General features: G+C 49.7%; 2 protein-coding genes across 4 annotated transcripts; both read right to left on the bottom strand.

The window, feature by feature from the left end:
- Positions 1-719: 719 nt before the first annotated feature.
- On the bottom strand, positions 720-10,181 carry LOC132387006 (C-type lectin domain family 12 member A-like). Its single transcript, XM_059959361.1, has 6 exons — positions 10,099-10,181; positions 6,778-6,882; positions 3,683-4,117; positions 2,763-2,905; positions 2,030-2,094; positions 720-909 (listed from the first exon to the last, which is right to left on the bottom strand). The coding sequence occupies exons 3-6, from the start codon at positions 4,044-4,046 to the stop codon at positions 720-722; spliced, it is 762 nt and encodes a 253-aa protein (XP_059815344.1). The 5' UTR covers positions 4,047-4,117; positions 6,778-6,882; positions 10,099-10,181.
- Positions 10,182-18,122: 7,941 nt separating this feature from the next.
- Positions 18,123-23,340, bottom strand: LOC132387008 (oxidized low-density lipoprotein receptor 1-like). Of its 3 annotated transcripts, none has more exons than XM_059959367.1 (5): positions 22,824-23,340; positions 21,948-22,097; positions 20,554-20,658; positions 19,011-19,153; positions 18,123-18,203 (listed from the first exon to the last, which is right to left on the bottom strand). In XM_059959367.1, the coding sequence occupies exons 1-5, from the start codon at positions 22,843-22,845 to the stop codon at positions 18,135-18,137; spliced, it is 489 nt and encodes a 162-aa protein (XP_059815350.1). In that variant the 5' UTR covers positions 22,846-23,340; the 3' UTR covers positions 18,123-18,134. The 3 variants fall into 3 exon arrangements, with proteins under 3 accessions (XP_059815350.1, XP_059815351.1, XP_059815349.1); XM_059959368.1 differs by having other exon boundaries at positions 21,981-22,097; XM_059959366.1 differs by having other exon boundaries at positions 21,981-22,080.
- Positions 23,341-23,737: the final 397 nt, after the last annotated feature.

Raw genomic sequence — 23,737 nt, 5'->3', positions numbered from 1 at the left:
TCATTGAAGACCAGCCCATGTGATTGCTGGGAATGATGGCACCGCCGCCTGGTGTCGACGCTGCAACACAACAAGGTCGCCAGAGGCGTCAGATAAGCGGTGACTCAACCAGCTCCATGACGGGCACAGCCTTCCCCAACATCGAGCACATCGTCAAGATGCGATGCCTCGACAATGCATCCATCACTGAGGCCGCTCACCCAGGGAAAAGCTCCCTGTTCATTTCTACCATTGGGGAAGAGGCACAGGAAAAATAAATCTCAAAGATTCAGGAACACCTTCTGCACTTCTGGTATCATATTTTTGAATGTATGAGCAACGCCTCGACATATTTGCAGTATTTATTATCTTTTTGCATCTTAGGTTAATTTTGCATTCTTGTGACGTACTGATCATGCAAAGATACAAAGCTCAGGGCGGAAACGACACAGATAATGAGTCAGACGGTACAGATCCTGTACAGTCCTTTCATACTGGGAGCGGGAGGCAAGAATTTGTGGGATGACAGAATGGGGATGAAATAGAAGGAGATGGCAGGGGAGGAGTTATGAGAGAGAGCGAGTTTGGAGGTCCGAGTGGAAAGAGGGAGCGAGATGCCGAGCAACTGTGCCACAGTTAGAGAGAGAGAGGAACAGGGCAGGGCCGAGGGGAAGAGAGGATGGGTTTGTCAAAGTCTGGGAGAGAGATAGAAATAGGGTAAGAGAATGATGTCACTAGATTTAAGTCCCCTCCACGGCATTTCGACAGAGAACCCGGATCTTTTCAGGAATATCCGGGACCAAAGCTGCGGGCTTCTCACAAATGAAACGGTGTTGATCACTTTTGCAACTGCCAAGCCAACCGGATTTACATTCACTGCATTCGAACTTTCCAGAGGTCACCTTGTACACGACGTTAGAGGCGACTTTCCTGTCAAAGAAGGGTAAAATTTCAAAAGGGACAACACAACTCTAGCAGGCTGTCCTGTGACAGTCAGAAAATACTCCCAGTGACTCAATTTCGCAAAATATTCCCACTGACCCCTTCTCTCTCCTCACACCAGTTTCAGTTTCCAAAATACTCCAACTGACCCATTCTCCGCAACCCTGTGTCAGTCCCCGATTAATCCCTTGTCCAACACTCTACACACAGAGCTGTGCAAGTCCCCCAAAACAAACCCACAAAAACACCTTCTCCCCAGCGCACCCTGTCAGTCCTCAAATTACTCCCAGAGCCTCAGCCTCTCCCCACGACCCCGGGTCCGCCCCGAAGATACTCCCATAGCCCCACTCTCTACCCACTGAACCGTGTCAGTCCCCAAACTAATCCTATTGCTCCCCTCTCCATACAGCCCTGTCTCATTTCCAAAAATACTCCCAGTGACGCACTCCCTTTCCAAAGGACGTGTGTCTGCCCCGAAAATACGTACACTTCCTACTTTCACCCACCAGACCCGTACCTGTCCCTAATATGATCCCACTGTCAAACCTTCTCCCGACAAGACCTGTGTCAATCACCAAAACACTCACTTCCCATCCCTTCCGACAGTCAGTCAGCCCACAGAATAATCCAACTGTCCGCCCTCTAACAAGAAGCCAGTGTCGATTCCCAAAGTAATCGTATTGTCTAATTGCACCCCACAGACCCGTGTTAGTCCCAGATTAAACGCTCTACCCCAGTCTCCATCCACATCGTCCGTCCCCAAATACTCTCACCGACGCATGGTCTCCCCACAGACCTACATCAGTCCCCGAATTACTCCCCCTTCCAACTTTCCTCCCACCGACAGCGTCGGTCAGCAAATCAATCGCACTGCCCAGTCTCTTCCTCCGGGGATGCCAGGCCACAGAATACTCCCACTGCCTTCCTCTCTGCCGTCAGGCCTGTTTCTATCCCCGAAGTATCCCCAAAGACCCAACTCTCACCATTGAATTGTGGTAGCCCCCAAAAGCTCTCCGATCCCCACCTACCCCACAGACGTGTGTCTGGCCCCAAAATTAATTCCACTGCACAGTCTCACTAGGAACACCGACATGACCCCAAATCTCACCCCGCTTTGCATGTTCCAATCCAGTAAGAAATGTCTTCACCGAGGACAGCGTTGTTAACAAACTTCTGTGAAAATAAATTGCTGTCATTAATGACTGGAATCGAGCACAATTTAAGGACCGTCACTCTTTGTGTGTCGACGGTAATGTGTGATGGGACGGTGTGGAGGGGTATTCATTCTGTCACAGATCCCGGGACTGTGTGAAAGGGACGGTGTGCAGGGAGATTCACTCTGTGTCTGACCCCGGGAGACTGTGATGGGACGATGTGGAGGGAGATTCATTCTCTGTCTGACCCCGGGAGTGTGTGATGGGACGTTGTGGAGGGATATTGCCTCAGTGTCTGACCCCGGGAGTGTTTGATGGGGCAATGCGAAGGGATATTCACGCTGTGCCTGACCCCAGGACTGCGTGTTGAGACAGTGTGGAGGGAGATTCCCTCAGTGCCTGAACCCGGGAGTGTGTGATGGGACGGTTTGCAGGGAGATTCACTCTGTGTCTGACCCCGTGAGTGTGTGATGGGACGGTGTGGATGGATATTCACTCTGTGCCTGACCCCCGGAGAAAATAATTCAGCGATGTGGAGGGAACCTAGCTTTGTCTACAGTTGAAATGTGTGATGGGACGTTGTGGAGAAAGTTTCATTCTATGTCTGACCCCGGGAATTTATGATTGTACGGTGTGGAAGGAGCTTCACTCTGATGTGGATATATCTTCCTTCCAACTGACACATACCTCTTCCTCGTATGTATTTATTTCAAGAAACTTTGATTCAGAGATAGAACAGAGCTGCTTCGCCCCCTCGTAAGAACTTTCAAACGTGGAAATGAAATAACACAGGTCTTCATTTCTGATCCAGTCCTTGGAACACGCTTTCTCTGGAAATCAGGAACAAGGAACAGTAAATCTCACTCCTATTGTCCATTACGTCCGCTAAGAGTCAGATACAGAAAGTGCATCACTCCACACCATCCCATCTCATAACCGTAGGCTCCGAAACAGAGTGAATCTCCCTCCATACCATCCCTGACACACTCAAGTGTTCAGGCATCTGCTGCGCATTGTCCTATCACACACACACCTGTTTCAGACACAGAGCGCAACACCCCTGTCACCGTCCCATCTCACACTCCCGTGGTTAGACAGAGTGCAACTGCCTCGTCACCGTCCCATCACGCCCTCCCGCGGACACACAGAGTAAAGCTCTGATGGGTGTCCCATCAGAGACACCCGTGGTCACATAGACTGAAACTGCCTCCACACCGTTCAATTATAGACTGTCGGGTCGGCCTCAGACCGAATTTCTATCGACTCTGTAACACATACTCGTGGTCAGAGAGAGACCGCAGGTTCTAACAGAAACACCCGGTGTCAAACGCAAAGTGACATTCGCTATGCAGCAATGCCAGACGCTGTGAGAAGCTACTTCTGTGGCGCTGTATCATGCACTCCCGGGTACAGACACTAGATGCCGATCTTTACACACTGTCCATGCACTCCCGGAGGTGGACGATGGGTGTCGTTCCACCCACGCCGTCTCATCACATACACCCGGAGTCACACTGTGAGTGTCTCTCCAATCGCACCTTCTCACTGCACATTCCCGAGATCGGCCACAGAGTATACGAGCGGGAGAACGGCGGATGTTCTCTCACCTTTTCTGCTGCTCAGCATCTGGCAGATTTTAGCCTTGGTTTCGTTGAGAGTTCTACACTTCAGTTCGAGGTGACAGAAGTTCTGACGGAGATCGGTTTGCGTTTGATGCTGGTCAGAGAGATCGGTGCTCATGACCGAGAGGTTGCTTTCCAGGACGAACAATTTGTTTTCAAGGATGGAGATGTTTCTTTCGAGGATAAACAATGTATGTTCGAGGATGGAGACGTTGTTGCTTGGGACGGAAACGTTCTTTAGACAGGTGCTCTGGGAGAGATCCAAGCCGGAATTCTCTGATGTCATTGATTCCAGGGTTGAGTTCGGTTCGTGGATTTGTACTGGACACTGGCACTGGGTCCTGTTCATCTCCTGATGTTGCTCCCAAAGTCTCAGGTACTTTTGGTCAGAGGCGAGCAGAGACTGACGGATCTGTAACACTGAGAGAAATGGTGAGGTGTGTGTCTGTGTCACGGCAATTCGTGGGTCGGTCGTACAGTGAGGGAAGTGTGGTTATCGCGTTGTGGGTTGTGTCCATGTCGTTGTCAGTGACGTGTCGATGTCACGCTGAGGGCAGTGTCCGTGTCTTGCAGAGGGGTGCGTCCTCGGTATGGAGAGGAGCGTGTCAGTGTCACAGTAAAGGCTGTTTCCGTGTTCCTGTGAGGGGTGTGTTATTGTCACGGTGAGAGGTGACCGTCGTCATTGATGTGATGGTGAAGGACGTGTTGGTGTCACAGTGAAGTAGGTGTAAGTGTCACGCTGAGAGATCTGTCGGTGCCTGAAGCGTTGTTGCGGGGGCCGATGTTTAGATCTCTTATCAGCTGGATTATTAATGAACCGCAACACCCCGGGTTTGTCCTGCACTCTCACATAACGGCCGCCCCGGTTAACTCTATCTACTCTTTGTTAGCAATCGCAAATTGCCTAATGACGGAAGACTGCAAAGAAATCGCAAAGGGTCCGCCCACTTGTTAAACCTCTTGCTGGCTCTCCTCAAAACAAGCGACTGCTCGCGATGACTGAATCCCGCCGACAAGTCCCATCGGGCCCCATGCACATCTTAAATCTCTTGCAGGCTCAGGACCGATCAGCCGGCAAAGTATTTACTGACTCTCCTTGATTCACCCATATGTTTTCACCTCCTTTGAGAAGACAACTATCATCACAGAACTCAGATTTCAGTTTGAGATCATTCTGGTTAATCAGACAGATTTCTGGCAAGGCGACAATCGTCAGTAAGACGAAAGAGCTTATTCTGGACTTCAGGAAGGGTAAGACGAATGAACACATCCCAATATTCAAAGGGGCTCAGAACTGCAGAGAGCGAGCAGTTCCTATGCGTCAAGATCTTTGAGCATCCATCTGGTCCCAAAATATCATAGTGGTTATGAAGGCAAGACAGCGGCTATAATTTATTCGGAATTTGAAGGGATTGGGTATGTCAACAGCTGCAATCAAAAACGTCTATAGTTGTACCCTGGAGAGCTTTCTGACAGGCTGCATCACTGTCTGGTATGGAGGGCCTACTGTATAGGACCGAAAGTAGCAGCAGAATTTTCTGAGGCTTGTCAGCTTACAAAGTACCCAGGACAGTATTAGTGAGCGTTTTCCCAGAAAGGCAGCGCCTATTATTAAGGACCTCCAGCAGCCAGGTATGCCCACTTCTCACTCGTACCATCAGGAAGGAGGAACAGGAGCCGAAATGCACACACTCAGTGGTTCAGGAACAGCTCCTTCCCCTCCGCCGTCCGATTTCTAAAAGGATACTGAACCCTTGGACACTACCTCACTTGTTAATATATCGAATTTCTGTTTTGCTTGATTTATCTATTCTATATATGTATACAAAAATGTATCTATCTGTCAATTTATATTTATTTATTTGTTTGTTTGTTTGTTTATGTATTTATTTATTTATTTATTTATTATTTTCTTCTATGCTATGTATTACCTTGTAGCAGAAAGCAAGTTTTTTTAGGCTGAGAGAGCGGCTTGGCATTGTTGGTAAAAAGAAAAATAAAATCAAACCATCGGAAGGAATTGACAGAGGATCGTTAGGTGCAGAATCGTTGTGGATCGAGTCAAGGAACTGCAATGTTAAAAAGCCAAATATATCAAAGTGGAAATCAAATTATTCTTCGGATACATAACGTATAAAAGAGAGTCGACAGTAGATATTGGGCCACTGGAAAATGATAGTAATGGGCGACAGGAAGATGGTGAAGGAACATAATAAATTTTTGCTTCAGTATTTACTGAGAAAGGCAACAGCAGTAGGTTTGAGCTTCGAGACTGTCTGAGGGCAGAAGTGAGTAACGGTGCCATAAGTTTAGAGAAGGTGCTTGAGAAACTGAGAGGTCTGAAGTTAGATTAGTCATTTTAAATAGATTATCTACACACAGGGTTCTGAAGGAGGTAGCTGAAGAAATTGTGAATCATTGCTCATGTTTCTTCAAGAAGAACTGGATTCTGCCCTGGTTCCGGAGACTCGGAAGTTGCAGGTGCCCCTCTACCCTTTAACAACGGGAGAGGCAGAGTTCTCTGAAGGTGAATATGCTGGTTGAGTCTGTGGTGAGGAAGGAAAATAAAACGCTAGCATTGATTTCGAGCGGACTAGAGCACAAAAGCAAGGATCTCATATTGAACATTTATAAAGCCCTGGCGAGGCCTCAGGTGGAGTATTATGAGCAGCTGTGGGCCCCCTTATTTAAGAATGGATGTTTTGACATTGGAGATAATTCAAAGGCGAATCACCAAAATGAATTCAAGCTTGTCGAATGAAGAGCATTTCAAAGCTCTGGGCCTGGACTCACTGAATGTCAAAAAGGTGAAGTGGGAATCTCAATGAAACCCATCGGTGACACGAGGCTTCAGTGTCCGCTGCCGTGTCTCTGTAAGGGTGCTATTGTTGTCACGTTGATTGGCGAGTTGGATTCAGCATGAAGGGGGCGTTGGTGAGGGGTGTATCCGTGTCACGGTGATGAGCGTGTTGGTGTCAAAAGTGCGGGTTGTGTCAGCGTCACTGTGAGATTTTACGTGGTGACCTGAATCCACTCCGTTTCATTGCTGTCTGACTCCACGCGCAGCCTGTTTGACTCACCATGGATCGAGAGCCCGGCAACTATCGCGACGAGGACGGACGTAACGAGGCAGAGTAGGCAGATCTTACGGCACGGTCTATGTCTCGGCTCCTGTTCATGCGCAGCTGTGGAGAGACCATCCAGCGTGTGCGTGAATTCAGCCGTGTCCCCGGTGGTATTCCCTTCCACCCGCCACCCGCGCTCTCTCCTTCCACCATGATCACCCTCTCCTGCCTCTCTCAATCTCACCCACTTTCCAGCCGTCGTATTTGACAGTCCCAAATCCTGTACTCGGCAAAGACTGTCTCATGTCTGATTGACTTTTCCTAGTTGTAAGTTGTTCAGAGATTGGTAAATATTTGAGTAATGATTTGATGATAAATGTATTTTGAATACTAAGCTTTTGACTTTGAGTTGACCTGCCCACACCAGCCAGAGGATGTGGCGCACGGGACTTATTCTCGCTCGTGGTCTGAGACTAATCGTGTTCCGCAGTGACCTGCCCGGGACCTCTGGTATTTTTGATGTATCGGATTGACAAGGATGAAAATGGAGCTGGGTGGGTTGTAATCTTGCGAATCGCCCAAAGTTTGGTGACATTGTGGACTGTGTGGAAGATCGCCCACGGATTCACTGGGATATCGATCAGTTGTAAATGTGGTTGGGGAAAAGGGAGAAAGAGGTTAACCCGGGTAAGTGTGAGGTTTTGAGCTTTGCCAAGTCAAATGTAAAGGGGCAGCACAGAGGTGACGGCAGGAATCTTAAATGTCGACCTACAAAGTGACCTTGGGTCGACAGTGCATGTTAGTGAGTGGTAAAGAGTTGACTTCTGACGGGCCTTTGACAACATCCCTCTCATGGGAGATTCATTCACAAGTTTGCGATGCATGGGATCCACTGTGAGTTATCTATTTCGAATCCTAATCCACAGAATACAGAGTGCGGAGACCGCTGGTTGGACGTCAGTGATAAGTGGAAAAACCCGGAAGAAAACCGGGATGATAATCTAGGCTTTGTGTGTTCAGGACATTATGCCTGGTAAATTTGGAACTTGGTTTATTATTGTCACAGAGAGAAGACAGAGCAAGCAGATCAACACAAAACAGACCCACAGTGTTTTCCCGAGTACATTCCCTCTGGTACTAGACATTTCTACTTTAGGTGGAAAAAAGGTTCTGTCAGTCTACTCTGTCCATGTCTCAGATAATCTGTCCTATCTCCCCTCTTCTTCCGCCGCTCCAGGCAAAACAGCCCACGGGTCCGACCGACCTCTCGTTGTAACACACGTCATCGAAACCGGGCGGCGTCCTGTTGACCCTCTCTGGAGGCTCTCCAAAGCCCCGACATCCTTCCGATAATGTGGTGAACGGAACTCCACACAATCTGCCTGATACAGCCCAGTCTGAGCATTATAATGTTGCAGTATAACCTCCTGACTTGCTGACATAACGCCCCGACTAATAAAGGCAACCATGGCATTCGACATCTCAATCATCCTATCAAACTGTGTAGCCACGAGCAATGACACTGGGCCCCAAGATCCCACTGCTCTGGGCGTTGGCTTTAATAGTGTGAATTCTCATCGCATTTGGCATACCAAAAAACAAAAAATTACGGTTTTACTGGGTTAACCTTCATCTGCCCTTTCTCCAACCTATATCTGTAACTGATCCATAACCCAGTGAATATCTCAGTTTTGGGCTCCTTATTTAACAAAGGGTGTGCTGACATAGGAGAGGGTTCAGAGAAGATTCACTAGAATGATTCTGGGAATGAGAGCGTTAACATATGAGGAACGTTTGACCGCACTTGGACTGTACAGCGTGGAGTTTACAAGAATGAGGGGGGACCTCATAGAAACATTTCGAATGCTGAAAGACATGGACAGAGTGGGTGAGGCAAAGTTGTTTCCCATGGCGGAGGAGTCTATTACGAGAGGACATGAGTTGAGAATTATAGGGCGCCCATTCAGAACAAGGATTGCGATTTTTTTGGCCAGAGGGTGCTGAATCTCTTGAAATTGTTGCCACGTATGGCAGTGGAGGCTAAGTCATTGGGTGTATTTAAGGCAGAATTTGATAGGTATCTGAGGAGTCAGTGCATCAAATGTTATGGTGAGAAGCCGGGGAATGGGACTAAAGGGGAGATCAGATCAGCGCATGATGAAACGGCGGAGCAGAACCGAAGGGCCGAATGGCCGACTTCTTCTCCTTTGTCTTATGGTCTGGAATATTTTCCACAGCACCACATACTTTCGGCCCATCTGCAAATCTACTAACCCACTGATCTACATTGTCTCCGGATTATTTACATCACAGACAGGAGAGGTCCCAGTGACATTCACAGATACAGGTCACTTTATTGGAGAGCAAGGCAAATCAATCACAGAGTGCAGAATAAAGTGCCACGCGTAAAGAGGAAAGGTGGTGCCGGTCCACACCGTCCCAACACACACTCCCGGGGTCAGACACAGAGTGAATCCCCCTCCACACCGTCCCATCACACACCCACGGGGTCAGACACAGAGTAAATATCCCTCCACACCGTCCCATCACACACTCCCGGGGTAAGACACAGAGTGAATCTCCGTCCACACCGTCTGATCACACACACCCGGTATCGGACATAGATTGAATCTCGCTCAACGGCGTCCCATCACACACTCCCGGGGTCAGACACAGAGTGAATCTCCCTCCACACCGTCCCATCGCACACTTTCGGGGTCCGACACAGAGTAAATCTCCCTCCACACCGTTCCAGCAAACACTCCAGGACTCAGACAGAGAGCGAAACTCCCTGAACACCGTCCCATCACAGACGCCGGGGTCAGACACAGAATGAATCTCACTGCACACCGTTCCAGCAAACACTCCCAGGGTCAGACACAGAGGGAATCTCCCTCCACACCGTCCCATCACAAACTCCCGGTGTCAAACACAGAGTGAAAATCCCTCCACACCGTCTGATCACACACACCCGGTATCGGACATAGATTGAATCTCGCTCAACGGCGTCCCATCACACACTCCCGGGGTCAGACACAGTGTGAATCTCCCTCCACACCGTCCCATCGCACACTTTCGGGGTCCGACACAGAGTAAATCTCCCTCCACACCGTTCCAGCAAACACTCCAGGACTCAGACAGAGAGCGAAACTCCCTCCACACCGTCCCATCACACACTCCCGGGGTCAGACACAGAGTAAATCTCCCTCCACACCGTTCCAGTAAACACTCCAGGACTCAGACAGAGAGCGAAACTCACTCCTCCTGTGCGATCAAACGCATCCGTGATCAGACAATTAATGGAGGTCCCTCCCTTCATCATTCCGCCCCACTCACCTCTGGAAAGAGACCGTGATTCCGTCTTGGCATTGATGGAAGAATCGCTCAGTTCTCCTGTCGAGGTTCCTCTGTGTCTCTCAGCTCAGCGAGAGGAAGTAGCCGTTGTCAGAGGAAGCCTGTGTTGATAAGGGGATCAGAACGACACAAACAAATACCGGATGAGCGGGGGAGGAGAGAGATTGTAGATGTTGGGGAGGGTGATCGAGTGAGTCGAGGGTGGCGGGGCAAGGGATAGTGAGAGTCGGGAGATGGGGGGGAGCAAGAGAGATTGGTTTTGCCGGAGAGAGAGAAGTGGCTAACGGGGGCTGTCTGGTTAGAGAGAAAGAGAAGGGGGAGTCTGAGGCGTGACCTGAGAAAGTAAGAGATGGAGACGGCAAACGTGAGGATAGGGAGACTTGGTGAGGGACTGAGAGACAGAAGGGGTAAAGAGAGGGCGAGCAAACGGGGGAAACATTGAGTAAGAGATGGAATGTGAGGAACGGAGAGGAGAAGGGGGACGAGAGGAAGAGCGGGAAGGGTGAAGGGTTCATGGAAGTGAGGAGTGAAGGGGAGAGAATGACGATGGTTGAAGAGAGTTCTCGAATGAGCGGGAGAAAGACGAAATAATTTAAGCGAGGGTAGTGGGGAGGGAAGGGAGTAGAGAGAGAGGACAGGCTCAAGGCGGTGGAATTGGAAGGAGTCTCGGAGGGATTTGTGTCACTAATGCAGAGAATCCATTTCGACTATTGTTACAGTTCTGGTCACCGAATTATAGGAAAGATGTCAACAAAATAGAGAGAGTACAGAGGAGATTTGGTAGAATGTTACCTGGGTTTCAGCTCCTAAGTTACAGGGAAAGGTTGAGCAAGTTAACTCTTCACTCTTTGGAGCGTAGAAGGTTGATGGTGGGGGGGGGGACTTGATAGAGGTATTTAAAATTATGAGCGGGATAGAGTTGACGTTGATAGGCATTTTCCATTGAGAGTAGCGGAGATTCAAACCAGAGGACATGAGGACATGATTTGATAGTTTGGGTGTAAAAGTTTAGGGGTAACACAAGGGGGAATTTCTTTACTCAGAGAGTGGTAGCTGTTTGGAACGAGCTTCCAGTAGAAGTGGTAGATGAAGGTTCTATATTTTCATTAAACATCAATAGGTATATGGTCATTAATGGAATGGAGGTTTATGGGCTGAGTGCAGGTCGTTGGGACTAGGTGATATTAAGCGTTCGGCACGGACTAGAAGCACCGAGATGGCCCGTTTCCATGCTGTAATTGTTATGGTGTTAAACTCCATGATGCAGAAACCTTCACAGAAAGCATCAGCTGGGTGGATGAAAACATCAAATCTACACCGGACGCGTCGAGAACAATGGACTGCCTTTTTTAGACTGTGGAGTCCTTATCAAAGGAAATGGAGATCTGGATATTGAAGTCCACAGGAAACCAACACGGACACCATCTACGGTTTGACTCTGATCACCCATTAGAACATAATTGTGGGTTTTCAGAACACGACATCACGGCGCCGAGTGTAAGCCCACCAATATTACAGCTAAAGTCAGGGAGCGCAGGTATTTGAGAGAAGTCTTGAAGGCGAGCGGCTACCCGGACTGGCCCTTCGTCAAGACAGCAACAACAATTAAACAGCAGGGACGTCAGCCCAGCAGACAGCTGGAAGGAGCAAAGTAAACGGAAAAATAGAGACTTGCCATCCGAAGCTGGAGCTTCAGAGAAACTCAGAATGGTTTTCAACAACCACCCCTCCCTCTCCACTCCCCCTCCCTCCATCCCACACCCTTCTCTTTATCACCGTCCCTATATATCTTTTCAACCCTCTACCTCTCCCTATATGACCTCTCTCTCCAAGTCCAGCTATCACGTTGACTGTCCTGTTCTCTCCCTCTCCAGCTCGTTCCGTCTCTCTACTCTCTCTATCCATCTGCGTTTCCATCTCACTGCATTCCTCACTGGGCCGTCGCTGAATATCTCCCCTCTCCCTTTCTCCCGTATCCTTTCAACACTCATTTGTCTCTTCCCTTTCTCTCCCATTCCCACAGAATTTTCACCTGACGGAAATCTGACGGCTGAAACTCATTCCCTGCCTCAGAGACAGTGTGACGCTCCCTCAAGACGGCACCATCACACACTCTCGGGATGAGAGACAGGGTTAAGTCCCTGCACCTAAAATATCACACATTTAATATGGTCCCATCCAGTGTGCAGCTCCCCCCACACCGTCTAATCACACACTTCCAGGCAAGACACTAGGTGGCGCTTCGTCCGCACCGTCCAATCACACAATCCGTGTGCCAGACACTCAGTGAAGTTCGCTTCGCTCTCTGCCATAATAAAGTAACGGAGTCAGATAGTCTGTGAATCCCTTTCTCTCCAACCACTCTCCCCTCTCACCAATCCCCAGCACTTCCGCGTTCCTGTAGACCTGAATTCTGAGTCTGTTTCAGAGATGGTATGTGTGTGTGACCGGACGCAGCGCCGAAGCAAAAGGGGGAGAGGCAGGGCATTGAAGATGTGGTGAGGTTGCAGTTACTGACAGGAAACCGTGTTGAACACGGTCAGCTCTCCGCCATTCTCCCCACAATTCCCTCTGATCACAGAGCGGGAAGCGTTTGGATGCGAGTGGGTAGTAACGGACACGTTGGGGCTGTTGGAGATGAGGTCGTCAACGGAAAATGGGCATCAGGGTGGGTGGGCATGGCAGAGAAGCGGAGGGGTGTAGATCCCACAATGTCGCAAAAACAAAGGGGCTGTTTGTGGACTATAGCGGACTGGAGACAGGCTGAGCTCTGTTGACAACAGTGGATTTTCGGTTGAGAGGTGGCCAGCTTTACGTTCCTCAACAGACACATCACCCAGGATCTAACGCGGACTGTACATAGCAGCTGTGCGGCGAAAAATGAACAACAGCGCCTCTTTCAACTCAGACAGTAGACCAAGTTTGGTATGGGTCCCCGAAACATTAGCACTTTCCACAGGGACACAACAGGGAGCATCCTGAGTGGATACATCACTGCCTGGTATGGGAATCTTATCCCCTCAATCGCAGGACTCTTCAGAGAGTGGTGTTGACAGCCCAGCGCATCTGTAGATGTGAACTTCCAACGATTCAGAACATTTACAGAGACAGGCGTGAAAAAGGGGCGTGAAGGATTTTCGGGGACCCGAGTCGCCCCAATAACCAACAGTTGCAGCTGCTACCATCCGAGATCGTGTACCGCAGCAAATAAATAAACAAATAAATACATGAGTGAGTGAATGAATGATTGAATGAATGAATGAATGAATGAATGAATGAATGAATGAATGAATGAATGAATGAATGAATGAATGAATGAATGAATGAATGAATGAATGAATGAATAAATAAACAAACAAACAAACAAACAAACAAACAAACAAACAATCAAGCAGTACCATCGTGCTCCGGGAGAGCGTCTTCGGCCAGGCCATCAGACGGACTAATTCACGCTGATAGAATTTAATTTCTCTGTTATATTAACAGTTCTCTTGCAGCTAATCTTTATTACATATTGCTATAAATTGCAAATTCCACATTTAAACGTAACATAAAGATTTTTACTCCTCATGAAAATGAAGCATGCAAGTACAACGTCAATTCAAATCAATTGACGGAGACGGTCAGGGGTGTAGATGAGGGATAAGGTGACGGAGACGGGGAGGAGTGTAGATGAGGGATAAGGTGACGGAGACGGGGAGGGGGGTAGATGAGCGATAAGGTGACGGAGACGGGGAGGGGTATAGATGAGGGATAAGGTGACGGAGATGGGGAGGGGTGTAGATGAGGGACAAGGTGACGGAGACGGGAGGGGTGTAGATGAGGGACAAGGTGACGGAGACGGGGAGGGGTGTAGATGAGGGACAAGGTGGCGGAGATGGGTAGGACTGTCGAGTGGACTGGAGTTGCCGAGGATATCTTCAATCTTACACTGTTGCAGACGGAATTTACCCCCTACTTGAAAATGCGGAAAATGACAGCATGCCCGAGAAGAGTAGGGTGAGCTTCCTCAACTACACTCGCCCAGTGACACTCACAACTGCTGTGACTAAGTGCTTTGAGAGTCGGGTCACACCCAGAGTTAACCTCTGCTCCAGCAAGGACGTGGACGCGCTGCACCCTGACGATGAGCACAATAGGTCTACATCCGATACGACCCTGTTCGCTCCCCACTGGTCACTGGGCCACTTGGACAATACAACACCGGGCAGCTGTCCTCCTCATCGGGAAACCTCAGTCAGTGCAGTTCGGCAGTGAAATCCCCGATCTACAGATAGTGTTGAGGAAGCAGAGAGGCTACAGAATGTTCCAGAGAGATTGAGAGAATGGGGAAAGAAGGGGCGGATGGATCACAGCGTCGGGATGTGTATGGTCATGCACTTTGGTGGAGGAAATAAAGGCACAGACTGTTTTATAAACGGGGAGAGAATTTAAACACTTGAGGTACAAAGAGACTTGGGAGTCCTTGTGCTGTATTCCCTGAAGATGAATTTGCAGGCGGAGTCGGTGGCGAGGAAGCCAAATGCAATGTCACATTCAAGTCGAGAGGATTAGAGTGGAACAGCAGGGGTGTAACGTTGAGGCTTTGTAAAGCACTGGTGAGGTCTCAACGAAGATTGTCAGCAGTTCCGGGTCCTTTACCTCATCCGGCCGGATGTGTTTGAATTGGAAAGGGTTGAAAGGAAGTTCACGGAAATGATTCCGGGATTGAACAGATTAATTAATATGGGGCGTTTTATGGCTGGAGCTCTGAAGAATGGTGGGGTCGTGGGAGGTGGGAGGGTGGTGGTTGGTGTTGTTGAAACCGATCAAATGCTTGAAGTCCTCGATAAAATCAACGTGGAGATAAGTTTCCCTATGGTGGGAGAGTCTAAGGCCAGAAGGCCCACCTGGAATAGCGGACCGTCATTTTAAAACGCAGATGAGGAGAATTTCGTTTGCCTTTCTGGGATGAACCTATGGAATCTGTTGCCACAGCAGGCTGCGAATGATACGACCTGAAGTTTAAGGGAGATGCTGAGAGAATCTTGATTAGTCAGGCCACGCAGAGGTACAGGGAGACTGCGGGAGACTGGAGCTGAGAGGGAAATGGATCGGCCATCATGAAATGACGGAGTAGACCCGATTTGCCAAAGAGCTTAATTCTGCCTCTCTATCCTATGATCATATTTGAAGTTCCTGTGTTGCTGAGTGTCAGCATCGCAAAGGATCTACACTGGGCATGTAAACATGAAGAAAGTGTCTGCATCGTCAGGCATCCAAGATTCGGAACCTCCATTACCCGGAGTGTGGTTAGCTGTCACTTTCCCTTTAAGCTTCTGAGCGCCAATGATTGTCCGGCAGAATTAAAGGGCTCGTGCTGTATTAGCTATTCTAATGCTACAGATTGTGATCTAATCTTTGATTTTCGTCATTGTCGTTTTGTTTATTTCGCGAAGTCTGAGAGTATTCCGGACCATTCTCTACACTTGCCGTCAACGCCACGCATACCTCTCCCATTACAGAAAGTGTGACAACGTCAGGCGTCTGAGAAGATTTGGCCTTTCACTGAAGACAAGGAAATGTCTGCAGACGGACATTGGGAGCATTCTGACTTGGAGCATCGCCGCCTGGTGTGGAGGCCGCAAGGGACAGGGTCACCGGAGGCTGCAGAGGGGTGTAGACTCAACCAGCGTCAAGGGCACCACCTTCCCCAGCATCGAGGATATCTTCAAGAGGCGATGCCTCGAGAAGGGGGCATCCATCAGGGAGGGACCTCATCCGGGGACAAGCTCCCTTGTCAATACACCATCGGGGAATGGGTACAAAAGCCTGAGCTCCAAACTGTTCAGAGACACCTTCTTCCCCTTCAGCACCACGTTTTCGAACGCATGTTCAACGCCTCCACATTTTACCGATTTTTTATTATCTTTTTTTTTTGGTAATTTACATTGATCCTACATCTTTGCGCCGTATCGATACGGCAAAGCAACAAATTCCAGGTTTTATGAGTTTCAGATAATAATTGAAATAGCGATTCTTGTCGAAAACATCCGATGGGGTGGACAGGATACTTTGCCCGCTGGTCTTCACCAGTCACACTGAGTACAGGAGTCGGGAGGTCACGTTGCCGTGGGACAAGACGTAGGTGAGGCCGCCCTGCTTAAGTAAAAATGCCGCTGAACTGGATATATTGTACAGTGAGTTCTAGGGGATGTGGCCGAAACTCGGAGCACTGAGCTATGGTGGGAGCGAGGGAAAGTTGGGGCTTTAGTCCCCGGAGAGTAGTTGTAAATTTACAGATTTCCATAAACCCAAGTGGGGCACAGGCAGAGAGAATAGGCATAAGCTTTTCCACAGGGTTGGGCACCAGACGGCACAGGATTGATTTGAAAGTGGATGGAAAGCAGAGAGAGAGAGAGAGAGAGAGAGAGAGGGGGAGAGAGAGAGAGAGAGAGAGAGAGAGAGAGAGAGAGAGAGAGAGAGAGAGAGAGAGAGAGAGAGAGAGAGAGAGAGAGAGAGAGAGATCAGGGAGACAGAGGGCTTAGAGAGAGAACGGGAGAACGGGGACGGGAGGTACAGAGTCCCTGGGGAGGGAAGGGGAGAGAGGTGTAACAGATCTGCGGAGGATGCAGAGAAAGAGTGGGTTGAGTAAGTTAAGTAAGTTAGAGGAAATTTGAGGAGGTGACGGGGCAGAGAGAAAGGTAGACAGAGCTTGGAAGAGCGGGACGGTGGGAATGGCGAGAAAGAAAGGGATAGACGGCGGGACGGGTTTGTCGGTGTCTGGTGTAGAGAATCTGCTTGCGATAAGAGGAAATGGAGTAGGAGGGTGGGGCAGAGAGGGTAGGGAGCAAATTTAGAAATGATTTAGGAGTGAGAGTGATAGAGAGAGAAGGGAAAAATGGGAGTAGTAACTTCATTCACGTCGCCTCCTCTGGCTGTTGGCAGAGACTCTGGATCTCTTCAGGAATATCCGGGAACAAAGGTGCCGACTTCTCGCAGATGAAACGCCGATCTCTATCACAAGGGTAACTCCCTAAGTACGCCTCGCAGTCTCTGCAGTTGGACGTCCACGGGGACACATTGTACAAGAGGGTCATGCCCACAATCCTGTCCAAGAGGGTTAAACAATTTCAACAGAGACAAAACAGCTCCAGCAGAGAATCCGAGCCGAGACCGTCCCCAAGCTAATCTCATGGATTCGCTCTCTGCTAACACCCTGTGTCATTCCCCAAACCCATCCCACTCAACCGCTCTCTCCCCACCGCTCCGTGTCAGTACTCGGACAGATACCACGGTCCCAATGTCTCACCACAATCCCGTATCCCCCAAACTAATCCCACCGAACCGCTTCCTCACCAGAGTCCTGTCAGTCCCCATACGAATCGAACAGGCCCACCCTCTCCCTTCTGATCTGTTTCATTCCCAAAACAAACCCCACTGTCCCATCGACTCACCACAGAACAATGGCTGTCCCGAAAGGAATCCCACTGATCCACACTCTTCCTTCAGCCCTGTGCCGGTCCCAGATTAATCCCGTTGCCTCACCCTCTACCCAGAGCTTCGTGTCTGTCCACTAACATATCCCACAACACCGCGCTCTCCCCATAGTCTCTGGTCCGCCTCCAGTCTTATACCACTGGCACCCTCTCCCCCACATCCTTGCCTCAGATCGCAAAATAATCCCGTTCACCCACTGTGTGACTATCACCCTATATCGTCTCCAAATTAATCGTTTTCTTATGCTCGCCCTCAGATCCATTTCATTCACCAAACTAATCTTACTGTTGCTTTCTCTAGTCACAGCCAGGCGATATGCGTCAGTGCCAAAATAATCCCTGTGCCCACTGTCCCCTGGCAGTTTCCGAAATATTCCCACTGCCCTTCCCTTCCCCGACAGACACCTGTCGGTCCCAAAATGTTCCCACAGTACCGCACGCTCCCGACAACCTCGTACAGTCTAATCGTAAACTAATCCAATTTTCTTCCGTCAGGACTATGTCATTGTCCAACTCTTTCACCACGTATCAGTACAAATCTCACCCGTTTTCGCATTTTCCAATCCAGAGTGCAATGTTTCGGTACAACAGTTTGTTGGATGCAAAGCTCTGGGAAATTAAATTTACTTGATCAATGCCAATAATTGAAAACAATCTACGTAGCTTCTCTCTGTTCATTACAAAACAAATCTGTGATAGGACGGTGTGGAGGGAGATTCACTCTGTGTCTGACCCCGGGAGTGAGTGATGGGACGGTGTGGAGGGGGATTCACTCTGTGTCTGACGGCGGGAGTGAGTGATGGGACGGTGTGGAGGGGGATTCACTCTGTGTCTGACCCCGGGAGTGAGTGATGGGACGGTGTGGAGGGGGATTCACTCTGTGTCTGACGGCGGGAGTGTGTGATGGACGGTGTGTTGGGAGATTCACTCTGGGTCTGACCCCGTGAGTGTGTGATGGGACGGTGTAGAGGGAGATTCACTCTGTGTCTGACCCCAGGAGGCTGTGACGGGACGGTGTGGAGGGAGATTCTCTCTGTGTCTGACCCCGGGAGTGTGTGATGGGACGATGTGGAGGGAGATTCACTCTGTGACTGACCCCGGGAGTGTGTGATGGGACGGTGTGGAGGGAGATTCACTCTGTGTCTGACCCCCGGGAGTGTGTGATGGGACGATTTGGAGGGAGATTCACTCTGTGTCTGACCCCGGGAGTGTGTGATAGGACGGTGTGGAGGGAGACTCAGTCTGTGTCTGACCCCGGGAGTGTGTGATGGGACGGTGTGGAGGGAGATTCACTCTGTGTCTATCCCCGGGTGTGTGTGCTGGGAGTGTATGTTGTGTGTTCAATCTGTGACTGAATCCGCGAGTGTGTGATGATTCCTTTGTTACTGTGAGACCTTCCCGTGCTGTGACACATACCGCTTCATCCCTTGAATTGATTTCCAGCAGCCTTGAGTCACGGTTTGAACATTCTTCCATCGCTTGGCGGAAAGATGCTTCAAACGTGGATACGTAATAACACCGGTCTTTATTTTTCATCCAGTCCTTGGAACACGTTTGCTCTGGAAATCAGGAACAAGGAACAGTGAGACACAGAGCGAATCTCCCTGCACGCGGTCCCATCACGCACAGCTGAAGCCAAGCACAGAGTGAATCCCCTCCCCCCACTCCCCACACCGGCACATCACATTAACAAGGATCAGGTACAGTGAGGTTCCCTCCACACTGTCCATCACACACTCCAGGGGTCAAGCCTCAGAGTGAATCTAGGACCACACTGTCCCATCGCACACGCCCAGGGAGGGACACAGAACGATGTTCCCTTCAGAACGTCCCGTCACAGATTCATAGGATGAGGCACAGAGTGAAGTTCCCTCCGCATCATTCATCACAGTCTCTCCAATCAGGCACACATTGAGGCTACATCTACCACCTCCCCACACCGTCCCATCACATTAACAAGGATCAGGTAAAGTGAAGTTCCCACCACACCGTCCCCTCACACACTCCCGGGGTCAGACACAGAGTGATTCTCCTACCACACTGTCCCATCAGACACGACCGGGGTCAGTCTCACACTGAGGCTTTCTCTCCACCACATTATCACACACTCCTTGGGTCAAACATAGAGTGGAGTTCGCTGCACACTACCGCCCGTGATCAGATAAAAAAAAATGAAACACTCTGCACCATCCCCCCGCATACTTCCATGGTCAGACACAGTATGATGCTCCTTCTACCCGCTGACATCACACAACACAGTGGTCTGAAAGCGAGAGAAGCCCCCTCCGCACCGTCCTATCACAGACCCCTGGTTTCAAACACAGAGCGAAACGCTATCCAGGCACGCATCACTGTTCCTGGTGTCAGACGCACACACAACGCCCCCCCCCCCCAAACGCACTCACACACTTCACCACACTTCCCATCACAGCTTCTCATCACACGCACACACTGTCAAACACAGGTTCCAATTATATACCCAAGGTGTGAGACACGGGTTTAAGCTCCCTGCAGATCGCCCGATTACACTCTTCCGAGCTCCGAAACAGAGTGAATCTAATTCCACTCCGTCCCGTCAGAGAACAGAATTTAGATCCGTCCAGAAAGTCCAATCACATCCAGCCTTGGTCAGACACAGTGTGAATCCCTCTCTCCACGGCCCCATCACACACTCCAGCAGTCAGACACAGAAATAAGCTGTAAAGTTACGTCTCACAATCTCGTGGTCAGACACAGAGAATCCTTCTCCACAACGACCCATCACACTCTCCTGGATTCAGTGATAAAATGAAACTTACTCCACGCAGTCCCATCACACATTCACCGGGTCAAACACAGAGTGAATCACCCTCCATACCATCTCTTCACACACTCCCGATGTCAAGCACAGAGTGACGCTTCCTCTCCCCATGCCTGCCCTGTTAAGAGGAGCGGGTGAAAGAGGGGGATGATGCCTCACCTCTTCTGCTGGTCAACAATTCACAGATTTGAGCCTTGGTTTCGTTGACAGATCTGTACTTCGTTTCCATCTCAGTGAACTGGTGACGGAGATCGCTGTGCATTCCTTTAAGAAAAGACAGATTAGAGTTGAGCGAGGAAAGTTTAACTCATGGTAGTTTCGGTCAGAGGTGACCTTAGACTGACGCATCTGTAATTCTGAGAGAGATGGTGAAGGATGTTTAGCTTTTACAGTGACACGTGAGTCAACATCACGCCACCGAATAGGTCACGAAAAGTGTTGTGTCAGTGTCACCGTGAAGGTTGTCACAGTGAAGGATGTACTGGTGGCACAGTGAGAGGCGTCGGCGGAAGCATAGGGGCGTGTTTGTGTCACTGAGACGTTCGCAGTGCCCTGGTGAACGTTCTGTTGTTTTTACAGTGGGGTCTGTGTTAGCATGGTGGTGATGATCGATTCCCTGTCTCAGCTCGGGGCCGGTTCGAGTTGTTCTGAGCGACGTGTCGGTGTCACTGTAATAGGAGTTTCTGTGCCCCGGAGAGAGGTGTACCGGGACACAATGAAGTGTATCTGGACGTTACGGCGAGGGAAATGTCAAGAGTTCGGGATCTGGTATATCCCGGTGGGTGGGGTATATGTGTAATGTGTGTGTGCTGGTCTCATTCAGATGGGTTTGTCTGTGTCACCGTGAGAGGCATGACATGACCACGGCGTGTATGAGATTGTCACGCTGAGGTGTGTGTCGCTGAGATGGAGAGGACTATGTCGGTGTCATTGTGAATTTAGGTGTCGGTATTACCGTAAAGGGTGTTCCTGTGTCAGGGTGAGGTGTGGGTAATTGCCTCAGTGAGAGGTGCATCGGTGTTAGTTGAGGGGCAATACTGTCTCGGGAAGTGGTGTTACATTGACCTGTGAGTTTTTGTCACGATGCGCTGCGGAGCGGATCACGCTGAGGAGCGTGAAAATGTCACGGGGTACGGTACACCAGTGTCACAGAGAAGATCGTGTCGCTGTCACTGTGAGGTGTGTTTCGGTGTCGCCTTGAGGAGTGTATCAATGACACGGTCAGGGGCATGTCGATGTTACAATGAGGGTTGTGTTGCGGTCAGTGTGACTGCCATGTGTTTATCACCGCGATGGTCGTGTCAGTGTCGCGGTTAGGAGATCATTTGTGTCCCGTTGAATGTCGTGACCGTGACAGCGTTGATAATATTATGGTGAATGGCGTGACTGTGTCAGGAAGAGTCTTGATTTTGTTACGCTGAAGACCGTATTTTTATCACGGTTAGGGATGTTTCCTTGTCATGGTGATGGGTTTAATCGGTGTGACGGTAAGCGGCGTGTCGGTGTCACTGTTGTGTTTTACAATAACAATTTATTCCACTCTCTTTATTTACGGTCTGACTGCACTCGGAGACCGTTCCACTCACCATGGATCGAGAGTCCGACCACTATCACGATGAGGGCGGATGTAACTAGGCAGAGTAGGCAGATCAGACGGTACGGTCTATTTCCGATCTTCACTTTCGACTGTTGTTCATGCGCAGCTGTGGAGAGACCGCAAGACCACGGGAACATAAGATATAGTAGCAGAAGTAGGACATTCGGGCCATCGCGTCTCCTCCGTCTTTCAATCGTGGCCTGAAACAATTTTTCCAGTCAACCATGCTCACGTGCATTCTCCCCATGCCCCTGAAGCCCTGGCTAATCAATAACTTATCAATCTCTACCTAAAATGCACCCAATGATTTGGCTTCACAGCCGCTCGTTTCAACAATTTCCACAGATTTACCACGGTCTGACTAAAGTAATTTCTCTGCGTCTCCGTTCTAAATGGACATTCTTTAATCCTGAGTTTGTGTCTTCTTGCCCTAGATTACACTACTATTGAAATTAACTTTGCCGTATCTAATCTGTTAAGGTGTTTTAACATTCGGAATGTTTCCATGAGATCCCCCCCCCCATTCTCCTGAACTCCAGGGAACACAGCACCAGAGATGTGGGTACCCTGTAGAGACGGTGTGAATACGCAGAGTCATTTTCTCTCGTCTTGGAGAACCCAGGGCCAGAGATCACAGGTCTGAGCTGAGAGGAGAAAGAAGGAAACACATTTAACTGGGGAGCCGAGTGACAACCCGTTGTTGCCCAGATGGTGGTCAGTCCACGGCACAAACTGCCAGAGGTAGTGCTCGAGGCAGATGCATTAGAAACATGGACACTTGGGATTTCACACGTGATCCCTTCAGAATGGCGCCACAACTGTGAACTCTGACCTGTCTGTACAGTGACTCGCATCTCGCCGTGTCCCGAGGCAATTGGAGGGTCCTCACGCTCATCGCTGAGAGGTTCATCTATCCCAAAGTTCAGCTCTGTGTCGGTGGAGGTCTGACGGTCTGAGGTTGAAAGTGTGAGAATGAGAGAGAGAGAAATGAAAGGAGGAGAGACCCGTAAATAATGGGGGAAGGGCGAGCACAGAGAGAGACAAATAAATATAGAGTGCGGAAAGAGAGGGCAGAGAGGTAGGGATTGGAAGTGAAGGAGAGATGGAAGTGAGGGGAGAGAGCCAAAGAGACAGAGCAGGAGAGTGAGGAGTGAGCGATTGCAGCGATGGGCGAGAAAATGGGAGTGGATGGGGGCGAGAAAGGGGAAAGACAGGGAGAGCGAATAAATAAAGTGAGTGAGGTGGTGCCGGAAGGGGAGTGAGACTAGAAAGAGGGATAGCGAAAGCGAAGATGAAAGTGAGGATTGGGATGATAAATTTGGGAGGCAGAGGGGTGAGAGACAAAGGGAGCGATAGAGAAAGGGAGTAGGTTAAGGAGAGAGGGTTAACAGCGAGGGTTGAGAGAGTGTGGAGTGGTAGTGGATCGGAAAATTGGGGGAGAGCGAAACGGGATGTACGTGAAGAGAGACGACAGGAGGGTGCAGAAGTGGAGGGACGAAGTGTCTTGTACACTTGTGAGTATAGCACGTGACACATTGAGAGTGACGTCAGTAATATGACCTCCGACCTGCTTGCGCAGGCACAATAATCTGATGAAAGCGTGTTGAGTCTATCTTTGAGCCTGACGAAGCTTGTTTTCGTATCTTCCCCCGATGTGGGGGAGTATGTGTGGAGAGGGGGTGGGTTGTAAGCCAATTATCCAGGATGGGCCGGAGTGGTTTGAAACGGGACTGGTGCTGGAAGACT

This window comes from Hypanus sabinus, unplaced genomic scaffold (genome assembly GCF_030144855.1).
Source record: "Hypanus sabinus isolate sHypSab1 unplaced genomic scaffold, sHypSab1.hap1 scaffold_1476, whole genome shotgun sequence".
NCBI classification, from domain to species: Eukaryota; Metazoa; Chordata; class Chondrichthyes; order Myliobatiformes; family Dasyatidae; genus Hypanus; species Hypanus sabinus.
This window is presented reverse-complemented; position numbering and strand designations above follow the sequence as displayed.